This window comes from Meriones unguiculatus, chromosome 10, assembly GCF_030254825.1.
Source record: "Meriones unguiculatus strain TT.TT164.6M chromosome 10, Bangor_MerUng_6.1, whole genome shotgun sequence".
In the NCBI taxonomy this organism is placed as follows: domain Eukaryota; kingdom Metazoa; phylum Chordata; class Mammalia; order Rodentia; family Muridae; genus Meriones; species Meriones unguiculatus.
This window is the reverse complement of record NC_083358.1, coordinates 23550788-23570678: the sequence shown is the minus strand read 5'-3', so window position 1 is coordinate 23570678 and position 19891 is coordinate 23550788. Positions and strand designations below refer to the sequence as shown.

The 19891-nt window shown below is 44.6% G+C and overlaps 1 protein-coding gene across 2 annotated transcripts in view; it reads left to right on the top strand.

Moving 5' to 3' along the window:
* The window catches only part of Cdh5 (cadherin 5), a 39276-nt gene that overhangs the window by 11453 nt on the left and 7932 nt on the right, over positions 1-19891 (top strand). For both annotated transcript variants that reach the window (XM_021636433.2, XM_060392146.1), the window contains exons 3-7: positions 10714-11002; positions 11801-11917; positions 13315-13479; positions 14534-14721; positions 16123-16373. In XM_021636433.2, coding sequence (XP_021492108.1) covers positions 10714-11002; positions 11801-11917; positions 13315-13479; positions 14534-14721; positions 16123-16373 — 1010 coding nt within the window. The remainder of the gene's footprint in view (positions 1-10713; positions 11003-11800; positions 11918-13314; positions 13480-14533; positions 14722-16122; positions 16374-19891) is intronic.

The following is a 19891-nucleotide window of genomic DNA, read 5'->3' as shown; positions in this document are numbered from 1 at the left end:
TGGTGGTGGTGTTAACGGTAATAAAGGCCGTGGTGGTAAAATGGAAGTTGGTATTAGTTACTTTTCTGTTGCTGTGATAAAATATCATGACCAAAAGCATTCCAAGAAAGAAAGAATTTATTCTGGCTTACTTGTCCAGAGTAAAGGGACAAGGGAAAGCATACTGTAACAGCAGGAACAGGAAGCTGGCTGGTCCCATTCCATCTGCACACAGGAAGCTATGAGGGAGGACAGATAGGCAGGGAAACTTCAGAAAGCCTCAAAGCCCACCCCAAGTGACATACTTTCTCCAGCAAATCTCCACTTCCTAAATGCTCCATAACTTCCCCCCCAAATAATAAAGTGTTCAGATACATGAGCCTGCGGGAGATATTTCCCATTTGAAGCATACAGATGGTGGTAATAGTGATGGTGGTGGTGGTGGTGGTGGTGGTGGTGGTAGAGATAATAGTAGTAACAGTGAAGAAGGTGAGGGAGTTAGTGGTTGTGTTGGCGATAGGATGGCAGTGGAGATGGTGATAATAATGAAGGTGTTTTTCCCAGTAATAATGATAATGGTGGTAATGGCAGTGATAACAAATGAAAAGATAATCAAGATAAAGATGGTGAGATAGTAATGGTAATTGTCATGATGACAGTTAATGCTAATGCTGCTACTGCTGGTGGTAATGTGGTAACAGTGATGATGGGGAATGAAGGTGGTGGTGGAAATGGGGATGATGGCCATCATGATTATAGTGAGAGGGAAGATGGGTGAGGTTATGGTAGTGACGATAATTGTGATGCTGATGCTCTCTGTAATGATGATGTTGATGATAGCAGCAATGGTGACAATAGTTATAGTAAAGGGGAAGGTGAGGAAGTTAATAATGGTGGTAATAGTGGTGATGATGGTGATGGTAATAACAATAATCATGGTAGAAAAGAAGAAGGTAATGGAAGCAACAGTAGTGGCTTTGGTGACAGTGATCTGAATGAGGAGGTGATAAAGTTTATAATTTGGATTTTAAGATGTCTCCCAAAGCTCATGTGAAAAATCTGTTGTCAACCTGTGGTGCTATCTGGAGTAGAGCCTAGTGGGAGGTCATTAGAAGTGTGCACTTGGAAGTGATGTGGGGGCTCCAATCTTCCCCCCACACATGCTCTGCTTCCCAGACACCAGAAGGTGAACAACCTAGCTCTGCCGTGGGTTTCCCACCATGCTGCTCTCCCTTCTCACAGGCCCAAAGCTGCACAGTCTCAAAAAGAGACTCAAGGCAAGGTTTAGTTGTAGGCCTTTGAATTAGTGTATTAAAAAACAAAACTTTATAACAGGATGATAGGAAAGATGTCTTTAGGGCAACTCAGGAACCAGCAAGTCCCTACTATCATGATAGTAGAAATCAGTAATGATACTACTATCAGTCATTACTGTTGTCCAAAGACTTGTTTGAGAAGAGAGCTCCAGAACACCCTACCCTCACAGGACTGACTATGAAATCATTTCCACAGGATTGGGTTTCCCCTTCCTTGTGCTTAACCAGTCAAGCACTCAGAGGCCACTGTGCTCATGATCTAAGATGGTCTACCTGTTTCTGAGGCCAGTATTATTAACCTGGACATCATCCACATGAGTTTGGTTTTCAGGCATGCAAATATAACAGTTGTGAGGTCAAAGGCTTCTACCAAAATTTCAAAGGAAAACCTGGAAAGTCAGATAGCGTAGTAGGTTTGGAGTCCATGAAGGCATTTGCCGAGAAAATAATATACGAATCTCTAAGAATGAAGGTGCATCTCTAATGAAGATTCCAAAAAGTTAGATAAACCAGAAATGCAGACATAGAGCTAGACCAAGGATGATACCATGGAGACTTAAACTGATAAGCCATGGAGGGTAGGAAAGGGGGAGACAGGCTACCTAAGCCATTTGGATCTCACATCATTCTGCCTTGTGCCCTAGATGCTAGAAATGGAACTGTTAAGATTTTATGTTTTCCGTGCTGGGTTCCTATCTTACTTGAGCCCAACTCTTCCTTTCTGTCTTAGTTTCTTTTCTATTTGTTGTGATTTAAAAAAAAATTCTAACAAAAGCAACTTCAGGGAGAAAGGGTTTATTTTGGCTCACAGTTCAAGGGCACAGTCCATCATCAAGAGGAAGCAAGGCAGCGGGAGGTTAAAGCAGCTGGCTGTATTACAACCACAATCAAGAACAAAGCAATGAATACTTACTCAGCTCGCTTTCTCTTCTATATACAGTCCTGGACCTCTGCCCAGGATTAGGTTTTCAGTGTCCTCGAAAGAACATGTGCTAAAAGGTTGTGGCCCCAGGGAGGATGGGGCCTAGGAGAAGGAAGTTAGGTCATTAGGTCTCCCTGAAAGGAGATAAGCGAACTCTGGCCCTCTTCTCTTCCTTGGCTATCCGGATGTCATCAGTGAACTGTTCTCCTCTCCCACATACTTCTACCATTATATACAGCCTTACCACAGACAGGCCAAAACACTGAGTCTCTGTGACCATGAGTGGCAGTACTGGTGACAGTGGTAGCGACAATGACAGTTGTATTAGTTACTTTCCACTTCTTTCCCTTTTTTTTTCTTTTTCTGTATTTTTCTCTCAAACAACCCATCCCAACTACAGTCTCCCCTTCTTCCTCTCCTCCCAGCCCCCTCCCCACCTTTCCTCTTCCCTAGATCCACTGCTCCTCTATTTCCCTTCAGAAAAGAGCAGGCCTCTTCTGTGATACCAACCAAATACAACATAACAAGATGCAATAAGACTAGGCATAAACTCTCATATCAAAGCTGGGCAAGGCAACCCAGTAGGAAGGAAAGGGTCGCAGGAGAAGGCAAAAGAGTCAGAGACACCCCGACTCTTACTGTGAGAGTCCCAAAAGAACACCAAGCTAAACAACCACAGCATGTCTGTAGAGGACCTGGCACAGATCCATGCAGGCTCTGTGATCACTGCCTCAGTCTACCTGAGCACCTATGAGCCCTGTTTGGTTGATTTTTGTGGGCTGTGTTCTGGTGTCCTTGACCCCTCTGGCTCCTACAATCTTTCCTCCCCTGCTTCTGCAGGATTCCCCAAGCTCTGCCTCATGTCTGACTGTAGGTCTCTGCATCTGCTTCTACTATACCAGGCTCAGATCTAGAGTATAGCAGAATAGCATTAGTAATCATTTCATTGACTTTTTTTTTTCTTTCGGTCTGTCATGTTTGGTTCTACCCTAGATCTCTGAGCCATTCCAGATCCTGGCCATCCAGGCAGTGTCAGGCATGGGCTCCCTCTCATGGCTTAGGCCTCAAGTCAGACCAGTCATTGGTTGCCACTCCCACAAGCTCTGAGCCTCATTGCCCCAGTGCATCTGGCAGGAAGGACGGGTTTTGTGGCTGGGTTGATGTCTCAGTCTCACCACTGGGGGACTGGTTACAGAGAATGGCCGGTTCAGGCTCCAAATCCTCCATTAGTAGGAATCCTCGCTAGGATCACCCTTATGGGTTCCATGAAATTTCCACTGCTCAAGGTTTCCACAATGCCCCCTAGATGCCCACCTAGTCCAGTAATCTCTCCTTGTGCTCCCTCCCTCCCCTACCTGATCCCTCCTATTCCCTTCCCCACTTGCCCTATATCCACCTACAAAATCTATTTTATTTACCCTTCTCAGGAAGACCCATGTGTCTCCCCCAACCCCCTAGACCTTTCCTCTTTATCTAACTTCTCTGGGTCTGTGGATTGTAGCACAATTATCCTTTACTTCATATAGCCCATAAGGAGCAACTTAAGGAAAAAAGGGATTGCTTTGGCTTACAGTATAAGAAGGGATACAGCCCACCACGTCAGGGAAGGAAGGCTTGGTGGCTCAAGTGTTACATTGTGTTCTCAGGATGCAGAGAATGGAAGGGCCACCTAAATGCCCACTCTAATGACTTGCTTCCTCCAGCAAGGCTCTACTTCCTAAAGGTTTTACAACCCTTTAAAACAGTACTACCAGCTGGGAAACTATTCAAACTAATGAGCCTCTGGGAATCGTTTCACTTTTAAGTGACTCGGATAAGGAGAGATGAGTGCTATCCTAATCAATGCTCTATTGCTCTGAAGAGATACCATGACTCTTATAAAGGAAGACATTTGATTGGGGCTTGTCTTAGTTTCAGAGGTTTAGTCCAGTATCACCACAGTGGGAAGTATTGGAGCATGCAAGGCAGACATGGTACTGGAAAGGTAGCTGAAAGGTAGCTGAGAGTTCTACATCTGGATCCACACAAGCACTGGGCCTTGCTTGAGCGTTTTAAACCGGAAAGCCCACTCCCAGTGACACACTTCCTCTAATAAGGCCACATCTACTCCAACATGGCCATATCTCCCAATGTTACTCCCCAGGCATTCAAATATATGAACCTATGGGGGTTATTCCTGTTCAAACCACCACAAGGGTGGAAGCCATCACAGAGATAGCAGTGGTAGTGTTGATTCAGTGGTGGAGGTAGATGTGATGGCTGGTAAAGGAGTAGGTGGTGGAGGTGGTGATGATGGCAATGATAATGGTGGTAATGGTGGTGATGATAGTGACAGTGAGGGGATGGAAAAGGCAGTAATAGTGGTAACTACGGAAACATGGTGGTAGTGATGGTGGTGGGTGGCTTTCATGAAGGAGAGCAAAAGAGTAATGATGGTTGTGATGAGGGATGCAACTGTGGTAGACACAGCAGTGAGAATGGCAGATCATCTTCTCCCATACTTTGCTCTACAGAGTTGAAATTACTAACAAGGCCACCGTGTGCTCAGGGTGAGGAGACTAGCCTGGCCCGAGAGCTTGGAGCTAAGAAAAGAATCAGCCAAGGCTGCACTCAATGTTCCCACATGTGACAACCCTGATTGTGGGCTCTAAGCCTCCTCAAAACAAACTTTACATCAATCATAATAGTATAAGATCAAAGAGTTGAAGACTAGCCTGAGCTACGTAGTAAGATACTGCCATTAAAAAAAATAAAATAAGGGGAGAAAAAAAAATTCTGGCACAGATTATTCTTGCTAGGTTCCCTATGATTCTACACAGCTCTTCTTCCTCCAGACCAAATATGGCCCTCTGCCTGGCCTTATAAATAAAGTTTTATTGGAACACAGCCACATTAATTAACTTGCTAATTACCCTTGGCTGCTTTCATGTTGTAATGGCAGCATGGAATAGCTGTGACCAAGACTATATGATCAAAAAAGTCGAAACTGTTTTTTCTCTGGCCCTTTATAGAAACAATTTACCACCTTCTACCTGTACCTAGAGCAGACCTTCTCAAGCTTCTTCCATTTACAACCTCTTTGTGCCCAAGAAACTTTTAGGCAACAGATTATATGAATATATAAAACAGGGGCTGGAGAGATGGCTCAGCCATTAAAGGCTAGGCTAGGCTCACAACCAAAAATATAAAACAGGTATACAACATTTACTGATGATAAATCATGAAGAAATTCATTTTAGACAATTCTTTGGTATAGATGTAACTTTACCATTTATTAAAATGAAAGCAAATTTGCAGTGTAATGAAATTGATACTTAATTTATTTTTGTGTAAATAAAGTCTTAAGCCAGGCATGGTGGTGCTTGTTTACAATGCCAGCGCTGATTGGGCAGAGACAGTCAGATCCCTGGGGCTCCTGAGCCAGCCAGGCTAACTTACTTGGCAAGCGTCAGGCCAGTGGGAGACCATATTGTACCCCTCAAAAAAAGGTGGACAATGCCTCAAAAACACATCCAAGGTTGTTCTCTGGCCTCTACGTGTATGCACAACCCCCCCCATCACACATGGACCCACACACAAAGTAAAATTTAAAGAAAAATCTGTAGCTAAACATTTGATACTACATGCATAAAACATATTGAATTCAGTATTTTTAACAATGGAGGTTTGTCTATTGTCTATCTGTTCATAACAGGGTCTCAGTTTTAGCCCTGGCTGGCCTGGAATTCACTATATAGACCAGGCTGACCTCAATCTCTCAAAAATCTGCTTGCCTTTGTTTCCTGGAAGCTGGTATTAAAGGTGTGATGCCCACAGGGTCAATGTTTTGTTTCTATAATAGTCAGAGTAAGAATACTGCTTTGCATAAACACATAACATAAAATGGCAGAAGCATGCTTAGAACTATTTTGGAAATTCTGTTCTAATTCAAAGATAAAATTTATTTAAGTATTTTTTTAATGAAATTCAATCCAACAACTCAAACAGAAATTTTCAAAATCAACTATTCTGACACAACCCAATTTAAAGACACACTAATGTTGACTCTTAAATGCTGAGAAATGGCGGCAGAAAAGTGTTAAATCTGTTTTATGAGACATGGTGGCACCTATCTTTAATCCCATTGCTTGGGAGGCAAGGACAGGTGAATCTCTGTGAGTTTTGGGCCAGCCTGAACTACATAATGAGCTCCAGGACAGCCAAGGCTATACATTGAGACCATATCTCAAAAACAGAATAAAGATAATATTATATAAGAATATATATATATATATATTTAAAGGTTATCTCCTATAAGGATATTTATATATATATATATATATATATATATATATATATATATATATATATATAAAGGCCTTTTTAAGCATTATTTCTGTAAAAGCAGAAACCTCTGTGTGCCTCATAAAATCACTGTAGTCCATACAGTAATGTCAAATCTGAGCCAAGTGTTTCGGATGTCACTCATTTGTGTTGTGTTGCATGACAGCACACACAGTGCCCAGCGAACATGTTGCGTGTGCTGAGAATCTAGACAGCAACACAGACAAGCACTGCCAGAAAAACCACCAAACGTTGGGTTGTGAATTACGTTTTGGTCACTGTGCAGCAAGAAATCATTCAGTGTTGCCAAATGTTTCACAACTCCTACGTTTAGGCACATGACTGCACGTGAGATTGAGGACCACAGTTTAAGAAACAGACTTCTAGAGAAACAGCACAGATCAAAGAACCCCACAAAAGGTGGTGATGGGAGTGTTCAGGCTGAAGAGGACCTTTGACGTGAGGTCACAGATCTGAACAGGGCACCAGAATTGCCTCCCCAACTCAACAGAGGGAGTCTTCTGGGAAGTGTCTACGAACAGCCCCACCCACAGCCAGCTGACTGAGCCCAGGGGCTGGTCTGGCTTCCAAGAATGGCATTCCACCGGGTGACATGACGTAAATCTTGCCACCTGACCAGTCAGAAGGAAAGACGTAAGTCTAGAATTACAGTGAGCCCTGTGTCACAGAGGGAAATGCCATTAGCCCAGGTATGGCTATCCCAGTGGGATAACTGGCCATGAATCATCCTCTGAGGACAATGGCTAGCCCTGAAGGAAATCTGAAGGTTGAGTCATGAAGAGCTATGAGAAAGCAGAGGCCAGCGCCAAACAGAAGGAGCTTTGGAAGGGTGGCCGATGGGCTGTGTCTTATGATGACAACCTATTTGGTACCTTAGCACAAGGCTTAGAGGAGCTACATGCAATCTCCACCCTGGCTAAAACAAGAGTTTGTACAAGACACAAACACGGAACGCCAAGGCTCCCCTCCCGGTTCTGAGGACACAATCTGAAGGAAGTTCATGTTTATCAAGGTCAGAGTCTGGAGCTTTTGTTTATAATCCTGGATGGACAGTGGGAGTCAGCTGGGAGCAGCCCGCTGGGGCAGGGCAGCTATTGGCAGTGAGATAGTTCACCCAAACACAATGCTAGTAGAAAGAGGGGAGAGGCAAAATCTACAGCCCCAGTTCAGTGGTGAGAGAAACCGAGACATTTAAATGGAAGGGCATCCAGTGAGAGTCCTGAGCAGCATTCCTCCAAACTGTTAAGGTCATCAAAAATAACAAAATTCTTGGGAATCGTCACAACCAAAATGAGCTTTGAAAACATGATAATCAAATGGTATCTTGGGTGATATATATTAGGTTAAAGGAAAACAAACAGAAAAATTTGTAATCAATAGTACTTCGTCTGTTTTGGTCCCCTTTGCTGTAGCAAGAGACCACACTAACGTAAGGTGTGACGCTCAGAGGAAGGGAACAGGCACACAGGAACTCTGTGCACCGCTGTCTCACGTTTTACAAGAAGAGTCGTAAAAACTGATGTCCACATAAATGAAATTGGGTTAAGCATGGCAGTGCATGCTATAACCCTGGCACTCTGGAGCCTAGTAAAAGAAGAAAGGGAGTTCGAGGGCAGCCTGGGTTATATAGCCAGACCTTGTCAAAGAAAGGAAGGAAGGAAGGAGAGGAAGGAAGGGAAAGAAGGGAGGGAGGGAGGAAGACATGGGGGAGGGGAAGAAAAGGAAAAAAAAAGAAAAGGGAAAGGGGGTTAAAAAAAAAGATAGATTGGATACTCGTGACATCTGCACTGTTCAGTCCATTTCCAAGTTGATTTGCTTCCACGCAGAATCCCAGGTCCTGGTTAAGACCACCGTCTCAGCTTAACCTGGGCCCTGAACAGGGTATCAGGCTTCTCGCTTCTTCATTTTCTGCTGTCACCACATGCCACAGGTTACAGAGCTGGATCATGGCTTTTTGCTTTGTCTAGCTGTTCATTATCTGTCCCGCGCATTGGCCAACCTGCCGATATACACCACACTTCCTGCTCCAGGATCTCTGCTAGTCCCAAGCTGCTGCCTGCCTCCCTCCTCCAATGCCCAGTCGGGGAAAGAGTCTTCCCTTCATGGCTCTGCTCTTTCACCTTCCAGAATCCTCTCTGTGCTCTGCCATCTGGCTTCTTAGCCTTCCACCCAGTTCTCACCGCCCTCACCAAGACTCTAATCAATGACTGCTAAACTCTAGAGACACTTTCTAGACCTCATGGGATGGTCCACACTTTCCTGGAATCTCCTTCTCCCCTGAGGCTAATGTTCTTGACCTCCTGGCCACTCCCTCTGCTCTCCCCGCCTCCTTCTTAACTAACCCTTACTTCGTACCTGCACAGGAGGGTGTTTCTCCATCTTGACACCCAAGGGACACCCTCAGCCTTTCACTACAAGCCTCAGTTCTGAGAGCCAGGATGGGGCTCGTGATATCTATGGGATCCACAGCATGCCTGAGACCTGGTAGACATCCAATTTCTGTTTTTTCAAATGGAATTCTGTTTCTGGTCATTCTAGCCTTCCAGAAAAGTACTATTTTGAACTCCTGAAATACTATAATCTTATAAACCTAATATCTTCTGGTTGTAAAAATAGACTATTTCGGCACAGGAACTTTCTAATATCTTTTGACTTTCGGGTCTGTCATTAAAAATTACTTTCATTTACCTTAGGAATGTTCAGTGCAAGGTGCTTGGCATACATGGCTTTCCTTTAAACCACTAATAGCATGTGTTATAAAGAAAAATAAAAAGCACAGTGGTCTAAGACGCACAGAACACCCTGAGCTAAACAAAGTTCACAGGGGCTCTGTTCTGTGAGTTAAACACTGTATATCGCCAGTAAGTAAATATTTTATGCATCATTCCAAAAGCAATTTTACTGAGACCAGCACTTACTGTGCTGACAAATGTCTGACATCTGGCTTTTCAGGAAGAGTGAAGAGGTGTAGAACTTGCCAGTTTCTATAGTGTAAATACTCAGCTTCAAGCTGATGCTGTGGCACCCCTGAAGGCAGAGTTAGTGCAAGATGTACACGGCGGCCATACTCCACTTAGCGTCCCTGCCAGACTCTCACAGAAGACTCAGTGACCTCAAGAATGTGGTAAAGGTCAGGGTCACGGCTTGAAACATGAATTCTGGGTATCTGTAATCTTTGCTTCTAACGTATTTGTTATTAGTCACGTTTCCACTGCTGTGACAGAATACTTGACAAAAGCAACTCCAGGAAGGAAGGACTTAAGTTGGCTCCCAGTTTGAAGGTACCGTCCATCATGGCGGGAAGGCAAGGCAGCAGAAACCCCTACAGTCGGGAAGCAGAGGATGCAGCTGCCTCCCTTGCGCTCTCCTTTTTTGTTCAGTTCAGTACCCCAGTCCAGAGAGTGATGACGCCCACATCCAGGGTGCTCATTTCCATTAGTGTTCTCTAGAAAAACCACAGCAGAAGTATCTCCAGAGGCATGGCGCCTAGGAAGGTGCCAAATGCCCAAATCCTGGGTTGATAAACCATCCAATGCTTTATCCCCATTGTACATCCAGATAATTTAAATTTTAATATGACCATGTTTGATGGCAAGATCACAAATATTCCCCAATTCTAGCCAAGTCTTCAAAGCCATGTTGATATAACTCCAGTGCATCACTGGCACGTATCCCGTTTTCGCATGGGACAAAAGGAGAAAGCCAAGGTTTCCCGGCACTCACTGCCAAATGGGAAGCTGTACTCATTAGTGCAGATCAACCTTAGAAATTCAATGAGCTCTGTTTTACAGATGAGATAGAAACAATCAACGTCTTGTAAGGAAGAAAGACATGCTTTATTCTTTAGTGGCAAATGCATTATTGGGCTGCAAGCACCATTCTAGGCACCGGGCACAACTAAGAAATGCCCATCACCGCAGTGCTTGCAGTGCTCTGGTGAAGACCAGTCAAAAGTTCTCATTTAAGACTTCAGTGTCATGGTTAGGATCCCTCCTCAGCACTACACGTAAGGTCTGTGCACATACTCTCATACAGACATCCTTACATACATGCATACACATGCCAACATGCACACTCACGTGTGCACACACTCTCACAAATGCCAGCAGCCGTACTGCCCACTCCTAGCTCGTGTTGCCTGTTCTTTTCCAGATCAAGTCCAGCGTGGACCGGAAGAATGCTAAGTATGTGCTCCAAGGACGGACTGCTGGGTCAATCTTCCGGGTCAATGCTGACACAGGGGATGTGTATGCCTTTGAGAGGTTAGACCGGGAGAAGGTATCCGAGTACCAACTTACTGCCCTCATTGTGGACAAGAACAACAACCAAGACCTGGAACGCCCTTCCAGCTTCACTATTAAGGTTCATGACGTAAACGACAATTGGCCTGTGTTTACACGCCAGGTGTTCAACGCTTCTGTGTTCGAGATGTCAGCTGTAGGTACGTGCCTGGTCCGCCCTCTCTCTCCTCCCCTCCTCAACACCAGCCTGAAGACACCTCTCACCTCAGCCACCTCAGTGCCTAGTCAGGCTCCAGTAAGCGCAAGGAAGTGGTTGGAAATGCTGTGTTGCCCCTTTACATGGTTTCAAAACTTGTCCCTAAAGGCTAGCCTCTGACCTAGTTCCAAACTAAACCCCATCATAGATGGGTTCTGGTCCTCATAACGGGCTGAGCACTGAGCCTCATTATAGCCTGGGCCCTGATCCTGACCCCAGAGTGTGTCATCACCCTAGATGTGAGCTTAGGAGGTACCAGCCTGTCCTCATCCTGCTTCTAGAAGGTCTACAAAAAGGGTCTGCCTCTACTCTTCTGTACAGAATGTGTGCTCAGGGCCTGGGGGCCAGATCTTGAGGAAACTTAAAACTGCAAAGGATGAGCACTGCAATGCTCATCCCTCTGCAGGCTTGGCAACACCCTTCCAAGTCCCACTTTTCACTTTCAGAAAAGGAGAAGTCACCCCAGACCTCTCCTGAGTTTCTCCCTCAAACCCAAACATCTTCCCTTCTTCATTTCTCCCACCAACACACAAACTGCCTGTTCTCTCTGCCCACTTCATAGCTGATCTGGCTGGGCCTACCAGTGCAGGTTCTTTGACCTCATGAAAGCCCCTCCTGGCACAAGACAAACTTTATCCCCTCAGCTTGGCCAGTAGGAACAGTGGCACCCCATCTCCTCCCACCAGGGAATGGGGTGAAGGTCACAGTCATAAGCAGACATGAAAACTCTTTCTCTCCACAGGGACCTCTGTCATCCGTGTGACAGCTGTGGATGCAGATGACCCCACTGTGGCCGGCCACGCCACTGTCATGTACCAGCTCCTGAAAGGAAATGAGCACTTCAACATTGATAATACTGGTCTGTATGCTAATCCTTTTGGGCAGGCACCTATTTGGAGGGATGGGGGGGGCATAAATATTGCATGTGCCAATGCAGAGGGAAGTCTAACCTGACAGGTGTCACCAGCCATTAATCCACAGGGGGTGGAATGCATACTAGGCATGAAGACATGTTGGGGGCAGGGCTGGTGGAGAAGAAAGCAGACAAGTACCCAAAGCAGCAATCAAACCCAGAAAAAAAAAAAAAAAAAAAAAAAAAAGCAGGGTCTTTACACCCAAACGAAGACCAGGACTCAACAGAAAATGCTAGCTGGAAGGTCTTTGTACATGTTCAGAGACCTGTGATCCTAGCCCAACATGGCTGCTCAGCCCTACAGCCTTTGGACAAGCCAACTCACACCTATGAGCTCATAGTCCATTGTGCAGTAGCTGTGAAGTTTGAATTAGATTATGCATAGACATGGCCATGCCACATAATTTTGGAGGCCTTGCTAACAGGAAAACTTCAGACCAATTAAATTTCATCAAGTTTAATTTTTGCAAAGAACACTTCACAAATTGGGACACCCTGGAAACCAAACAAGTTCAGAGAAACCCCAGGGCTGCCACATAGTTGGGTGGTATTTATAGTGCAGAAAAAAAAAAAGAAATAAATAAAACCACCCTTCAGTCTTGAAACAGCTCAGTTGGTTACAGCTGGGTGTCTGCCTCATTTGAATAGCTTTGAACAGGTGGTAGCCTATGATTAACTGAGGCACAGTTGCTGTGATTGGCTGAGCATACTCCTAAGTTAAGATCTTAGTTTATTTACATACTACTAGGTTCATCTCAGAAGGATTTGAGTCTGCCAGTACAGAAGGCTTCACAGGCCAAATTTGGTTCAGATTAACAGATTTGAAAAAACTGTAAGTACTGTATCAAGGAAGCAAGAAAGAAGGCCAGTTAGTCAGTCTAGGCACAGTGCAACTGATACCTCTCTGTGCACCAAGACAGACATCACTAATCCATCACAGCACTCTCAGAACTAAAACAAAAAAAGGTACAGTCACTTCTATGTATGTTAAGACAGACTTCATTAACCAAGCACAGCACTCTCAGTACTAAGACACAGCAGAGCCAGTCATGCTCATGTGTGCCAAGGCAGACATTACTAATCCATCATAGCACTCTCACTCTCAACCTGAAATTGGCCATATGGTCTTTCTCAACATGAGATTCTCTCTGGCTAGGAACAATATTGGACCATCCATTTGGCCAGCTTTTAGCCATACGGGTATGGAGGTGGTAGGCTACAGTCTTGGGGTTCTCCAAACTATAGTGGAGTCATCTGTGTATTTCTGGAAAGATCTGGGCAACTAGATTTTCTCAAGGCTCCTCAGATAACACGATTTCCGTTGGGACACTTTTTTTTTTCAGGACTCATTTTCACAAATGATAAAAACTTGGACAGAGAGACGCGGGCTGAGTACAGGGTTGTGGTGGAAGCACGAGACGCCCAGGGTCTGCGGGGAGAGTCGAGCACGGCCACTGTGCTGATCACACTGGAAGACATCAATGACAACTTCCCCATCTTCACTCAGTGTAAGCCCCTCCCATAGGGCCTTTACCAGGCAGGGGCTGGGACAATCCAGACGCAGTGCTTTCGGGGCCCTCAGAGGGTACTCCAAATCTCTCTTCCTCTCCCCATACCCCAGGATGCTTCTGAAACCAGGATATGGAGCCCCTGATCCATCCTAATACTGAGCACCCAAGGTCACCCAACTGTCCCCTGACCAGTCCCTTCACAGACGAGAAAAAAAAATCATACCCCAGCTGATCCCACCACAGTGCATCAAGTCACACTGTGAGGTAGAAACAATTCCACGCCCATTCCATAGGCCTGGGAAGGATTTGAGTCTGGGAATCCCATCCCAGCCTCCGAGACTGAGGGACCAGCTACAACATACCAGAGTATAGGGGTACAACCAAAGCCTGCCATAAACATGTCCACAAATTGATTTTCCTTTTTAAAACTGTCAAGAGCCTTCCGTGTGCCTGGAGTGAGACTGGGAAGGAAAAGTAAGTGGATATGCTCATGGACCCAGTCCCCAGCTATGTTGAAATTCAGGACTCAGTTGTCCTCCAAACTATCCAGTTCTGAAGTAGTTCTGTTACTTCCTGAATGCATAAACTTCCTGAATACAAGATTTATCTCTCTTACCTATTGCTGTCCCAAAGTACACAGTAAGCTTAGTAACTACCTGGTAGACAGAAGGGTGGACAGATGGACAGAAGACAAGGCAGGAGTCCTTGCCTTGGGACCCAGAATAGCATGGCCGTAAGCTTCTTGCCTGTTTTCTGTAGCAAAATATTGTATGAAAACCCAGGTAGGGCAGCACATGCCCATGACTGCAGCATTCAAGGGACAGAGGCAGGGGAATTGCAAGTTCAAACCCAGCCTGGGCTACAGAGCAATCCTGTATCTCAAAAGTCCAAGTGCTAGGTGTGTAGTTCAGTAGTAGAGTGTTTGCCTAGCGTGGGTAATATCTCTAATGTGTGTGTGTGTGTGTGTGTGTGTGTGTGTGTGTGTAATAATATTCAGGGACAGAAATCTTAAACATCTCATTAACTATTTGTGGTACCCTGTGCACATCAGCCACATACACATTTACGGTGCCTGAAGACATCCGTGTGGGCAGCCCCTTGGGGTTTCTAACTGTGGAGGACCCAGACGAGCCTCAGAACCGGATGACCAAGTACAGCATCATGCACGGCGAGTACAGGGACACCTTCACCATTGAGACAGATCCCAACCGTAATGAGGGCATCATCAAGCCCACCAAGGTAGGTAGACCTGCGGCACTGAACCTGTTCATGGTCTGTGGAGTTCACAGCATCCAAAGGACGTGCTAGGAGACTGCTTCTGAGCCACAGGCTATTGAAGGAGAATGTTCTTGTACAGCTCAGAGCTGGCCATGTGCTCATGGAGACTATAGCCCACAGTCTCAGGCTGAGTTGTCCCAGAAATCGAGCAGAGGCAATGCTTTGGATGTGAAATGTTTATTTGGGAAGTAGTCCATGGAAACCTTAGGAGCAGTGACAGGTGGCCATAAGGTAGTGACTCCTGAGCTCACTGATAAACAGGAACAAGTGGATCTCAGACCTATGGGGGCAATATTAGAGCACATCTCAAGGCTCCGGGGTAAGCAGCCATAAACACTGCAGTACTGAGAACACTTGTTCTATCATTTCTCATGTTGTGATGAAATAACCTTGGCAAAAAGCAACTTTGGAGAAGAAAGGGTGTATTGGGCTTACAAGTCCAAGTTGAGTCCATTATGAAGGGGAAGTCGCGGCAGTGGGAGCTTGAGACAGCTGGCCACATCACATCCACAGTCGAAAGCAAAAAGAAACAAATGCACGAATGCACTCATACTTCAGGATCAAGCCTAGGGCACAGTACCACTCACAATGGGCTGGGTCTTTCTATCCTAATTAACAATCAAGACTATCCCACCACCACAAGCCCATAGCCAACCTGATGTAGGTAATTCCTCAACTGAGGTTCCCTTTTCAGGTAATCCGAGGTTATATGATAGCAAATTCACATTTGAAACCACTGTACTGCCCTCCCCACCCCCCAGCATTAACTCCCAGCGTCCCAGCAAGTAGAAATCTGTCAACATTTATGTAAAGAATTCATACCTGAAAGCACAAGTGGTCATGGACAGTGGCCACTGCTGGCAGCAAGCAAAGTCATACTGACTGAATCCAGAAGAGGAGGGAGAAGAGCTTTCGCGTTTCCAGAACTTTCAGGTAGAGGGCTGGGAACGCAGAGAGCCACCAGAGTCCACAAAGCTCTCAAAACAGTAGGGAAGGTAGACACACAAACAACAACAATGTAGCTGATAAGTTCAGGGCTATCCAACAACGCCAGACAGGAAGCTGTTGCCTCTGTCCAGAGTAGTTTCTGAGAAGGTTGTCTCTTACTACCTGCTCACTAGCAAACTCCCATTCATTCCTCAAGATAAATAGGAAGGGATTTACTAGGCGAACACAGGAGAAGCCTCCTGAGCAGAATCATGAAAGGTACTCCCTTTGAACGGAACCACTAGGCTACGATCCCCTTGAGAGAAGGACTGGGTCTCTGCATGCCTTTGATGCTTAGAGCAGGACTGGGTACAGAGTTGGGACCAGTAAAATGAAACGGGCTAAAGACAGTCTCCACACTTCCCGTCTACACAGCCCCTGGACTATGAGCTCATCCAGCAGTATACATTCTACATTGAGGCCACAGACCCCACAATCAGACTCAGCTACCTGAGCAGCACTGCGGGCAAAAACAAAGCCAAGATCACCATCAATGTCATGGATGTGGATGAGCCCCCTGTCTTCCAGCGACACTTCTATCACTTCCAACTGCTAGAGAACCAGAAGAAACCTCGGATCGGCACTGTGGTGGCCAAAGACCCTGACAAGGCACAGCGCACCATTGGGTAATGAGGTGGTGGGCATGAGGTGATAATGGCAGTGGGCATTCTCATGTCTGGTGGTCTGAGCGCAAGGCTCAGGGGACACTGGCTTCTCCCAATACCTTCATGGAAAGATGCTGGACCCTGGCTCTTTCTACTAACACCCTTGCCCTGTCAGCTCCTGTCGTGTCCATTTGGTCTGGTCCAGGCCATCCTCTGTTCTTTGAATGACTTTGGACCATGACTCACATGGGTCCCATCTAATGAGGCCTGGTAGTCAAGAGAGCAATCATCAAGCAGCAATGGCATATCTGAAGCCCCATCACCAAAAATAGCTTAGCAGTTTGTCTCCCAAAACACAAAGCTGGAAGTGTTTTAACTTGGTGGAGCTACACATATACAAAGAAATCTGAGATAGCGTCTGCTCCCATCGAGTTTATAGGTGGGCTTGGAGTAGCCTTTCCTTCAAGACTCCACAAATGTACAGATACACTGATGTTTACTTGTTTTTTTTATTGTTTGTGTTTTTGTTGTCATTTCTTTTGCATCATGTCCTGCACATTTCATCAATGCTTGTCCTTAGTTCATTTTCCATTGCCATAACTTCATGCCCTGGGCTGGATAATTTATGAACTGCAGAGTCTCTTTATCTTAAGGGTCTAAAGGCTTGGAAATCCAAGGGCATGATGCCAGCACCCGTTTGCCATCTAATGAGGTCTTTCTCACTGCAATATGGTAAGACATAATGAGCTTGCTAGCATAGGTCTATCTTTGTCTTCTTATAAAGCCACTAATCCTCCATGGGGGCCCAGCCTCATGACCTAATCTAATAGTAATTGCCTCCCAAAAGCTTTATCTCCAAATACCACAGATATATGAATTTGTAGATACAGTTTCTAACACATGGACTTTGGAGGGTGAGGAATGACGCTTTTAAACATGTGTCCCTGCTCACTTGTCCTAACTAGATGTCCCTCCTCTATCCTGCGGGACAAAGGGAATACACAGATCTGCTCAGACTTCTTGAAGTCACATACTATTTGGTAGTAAGCATGTGTTCAGTCCAATCTTACTTTGTCCCACACATGAAGCCGGCGTGTCAGTTCTGTTGACTAAATGTTATTATTTTTCCACTGTCTGTCAGATATTTAAGCTCTTACATAGACTTGACTACCTCTGAACTCTCCACTCTATTTTGTTTCTTCTGTGGCATTAAATGGAACAGATTTCTGCTGAACTTTAATCTGTCTAACAGAAGCCCTTCTCGCCCTGTTTTTTTATCCAATCTGAAATGACCATTCTTACACGTGAAAAATATATATATGTGTATATATATATAATGCTTCTTTTCAAAGACTGGCCTTGAATTGCAATAATCTTAACTCTGCCTCTTGGGTACTGGAATTACAGGGTACAGTCCACCATATCTGGCTTCATAATGTAGTTTTAAAACTGTCTATAGCCTAGTAAGATTTTTTTAAATTTTATTATACTTTATTTATTCATTCTGTGTGTAAGGGGTGGTGCATGCCACAGCACAAATGCGGAGGTCAGAGGTAACTTATGGAAGTCAGTTGTCTCCGGGTACCACGTGGGACCCAGGGATTAGAACTCAGGTTATTAGACTTGGCCATAGGTTCCTTTGCCCACTGAGCCATTTCAATAGCTCAAGAACTGATTTTATATATCAATTTTGAAAAATCTTTGTTTATTTGTAAGACCAGGGTTAGTCAAGGCCTTCTCAAGCACTCTACCTTTTGAGCCACATCCTCAGGTCTCTTTCATTTTTTTTTTCCATTTTCAGACAGGGTCTCACTAAATTGCCCTGTCTAGCCATGAGCTCATTCTATACCCAGGTGGACCCTGAAATTCTGCCTCAGCTTCCCAAAATTGCAGGCCTGCATCACCAGGCAGTGTTAGGTCTTCTTGTTGAGAACAAAGCATGTTTGGGTACATCTCACACATCTGGGGACCCCATGTCACTGCCATTCTACTCCACTTATAATTTTGGCTGTTTCATTAATTGAAGACTTGGAGGGATTGGCTTGGGATAGTTTTTCTTTTACTAGTGGTGGGGTTGGTGGGGGCGGTCCAATATGTTCTGTAATATAATACAGTTGTCTTGTGCCCATTTTTACTGCAATATCAACACTTTCCATTTTAGTATTTTAATTTTTCTGTCCGGTTAACTAAGATTTACCACTATTCTACCTTCATTATGTCCTATAACTTCCTTCTCCAGTGCCAGGGTCTGTGCATGCCAGGCTGGCACTCCACAGCTGAGCTCAGGAGCTGGAATTATGCCACTCTGTGAAATTAGCCAGTTCGTTCTGCTTATGCTTCTGGCCCTCGGTGCCAATCATCTGATGTTAGGCATGCCCGCCCTGTTTACATGTTATTTCTGTTTGATAAATTCTCCAGCTTTTACCTCGAGACTGTTCGACTTAAAGCTGACTCTTGAAAAACAGCATGCAGTCAGCCTGGCTTTTTTATCTCAGCAGAGATACTTTGTGTTCACCCTGCTTGCTGTCCCTATCGCCTGCGCTGTGTTTGATCTTACTTTGTTTCTTGTTTTACCTTTCCCGTTTCTCAAATGGAATAGCTTTTCTCTTGCTCCTCATCTTTGCTATAACCCTTCTTCCCCCACACCCCATAGATATTTTATTGGAGATTTCCTTCTGTCTACAAAATCTTAAATGTTTTTCGAGTTAAAAGCATCACTCACACACACGCCAGTAACTTCATTTCAATTCCTCTCAAATCAGGTTTCTACTTCTGAACAGGAAATCTCTTAAAGTTTTCAAGGCATTTCTTTTTTCTTTGCAAGAGCAGGACCCATCTTTGTGAATGATGTATTTTCTAAGTTCTTATACTTTTACAGATAGATAGATAGACAGACAGATAGATAGATAGATAGATAGATAGATAGATAGATAGATAGATAGATATAGATAGATAGACAGATAAAATCATTCTTTACCTCCTTATTTTAATGACACTTGGATAGACTTGTGTAATCTTAGATCACAGATCACCAATATGTTCTAGCATTCACCTTTGTGGGAACATATGTGGTAGGTCTAATTCCCTTTCTTCTTAGGGAATCTATTCTTTTTGTTACCAAGAGTCTGAACTCTTCAGTTTCCTCACACTGCTGGGACATTCAAGGACTATGAGCACAAACCTAACTATTACTGTTTTTTATAGTTGTGCCCAAATATTGGACACAGTGCTTAACTGTAGCTCAGGACTTCATCCTATAAAAAACTTAGTATTATATTTTTTATTACTTCTTCTGTCTTGTCATGGTTTCTCAGTAGTAGCTAAACACACACATCTTCATTTCTTCATAATCATTTTTCTGGTTTATAGAGAATTCAGATTTCCACCTCATATATTTTCAGCTGGCTCTTTTTTCTTCCAGCTTTTGTTTTTGTTTGTTTCTCTCTGGATTTTGCCCATCTATGTTTCACACATACATACACGCGCGCGCACACACACACACACACACACGAACTCCAGCTGAGGTACAGTTGGTTTTA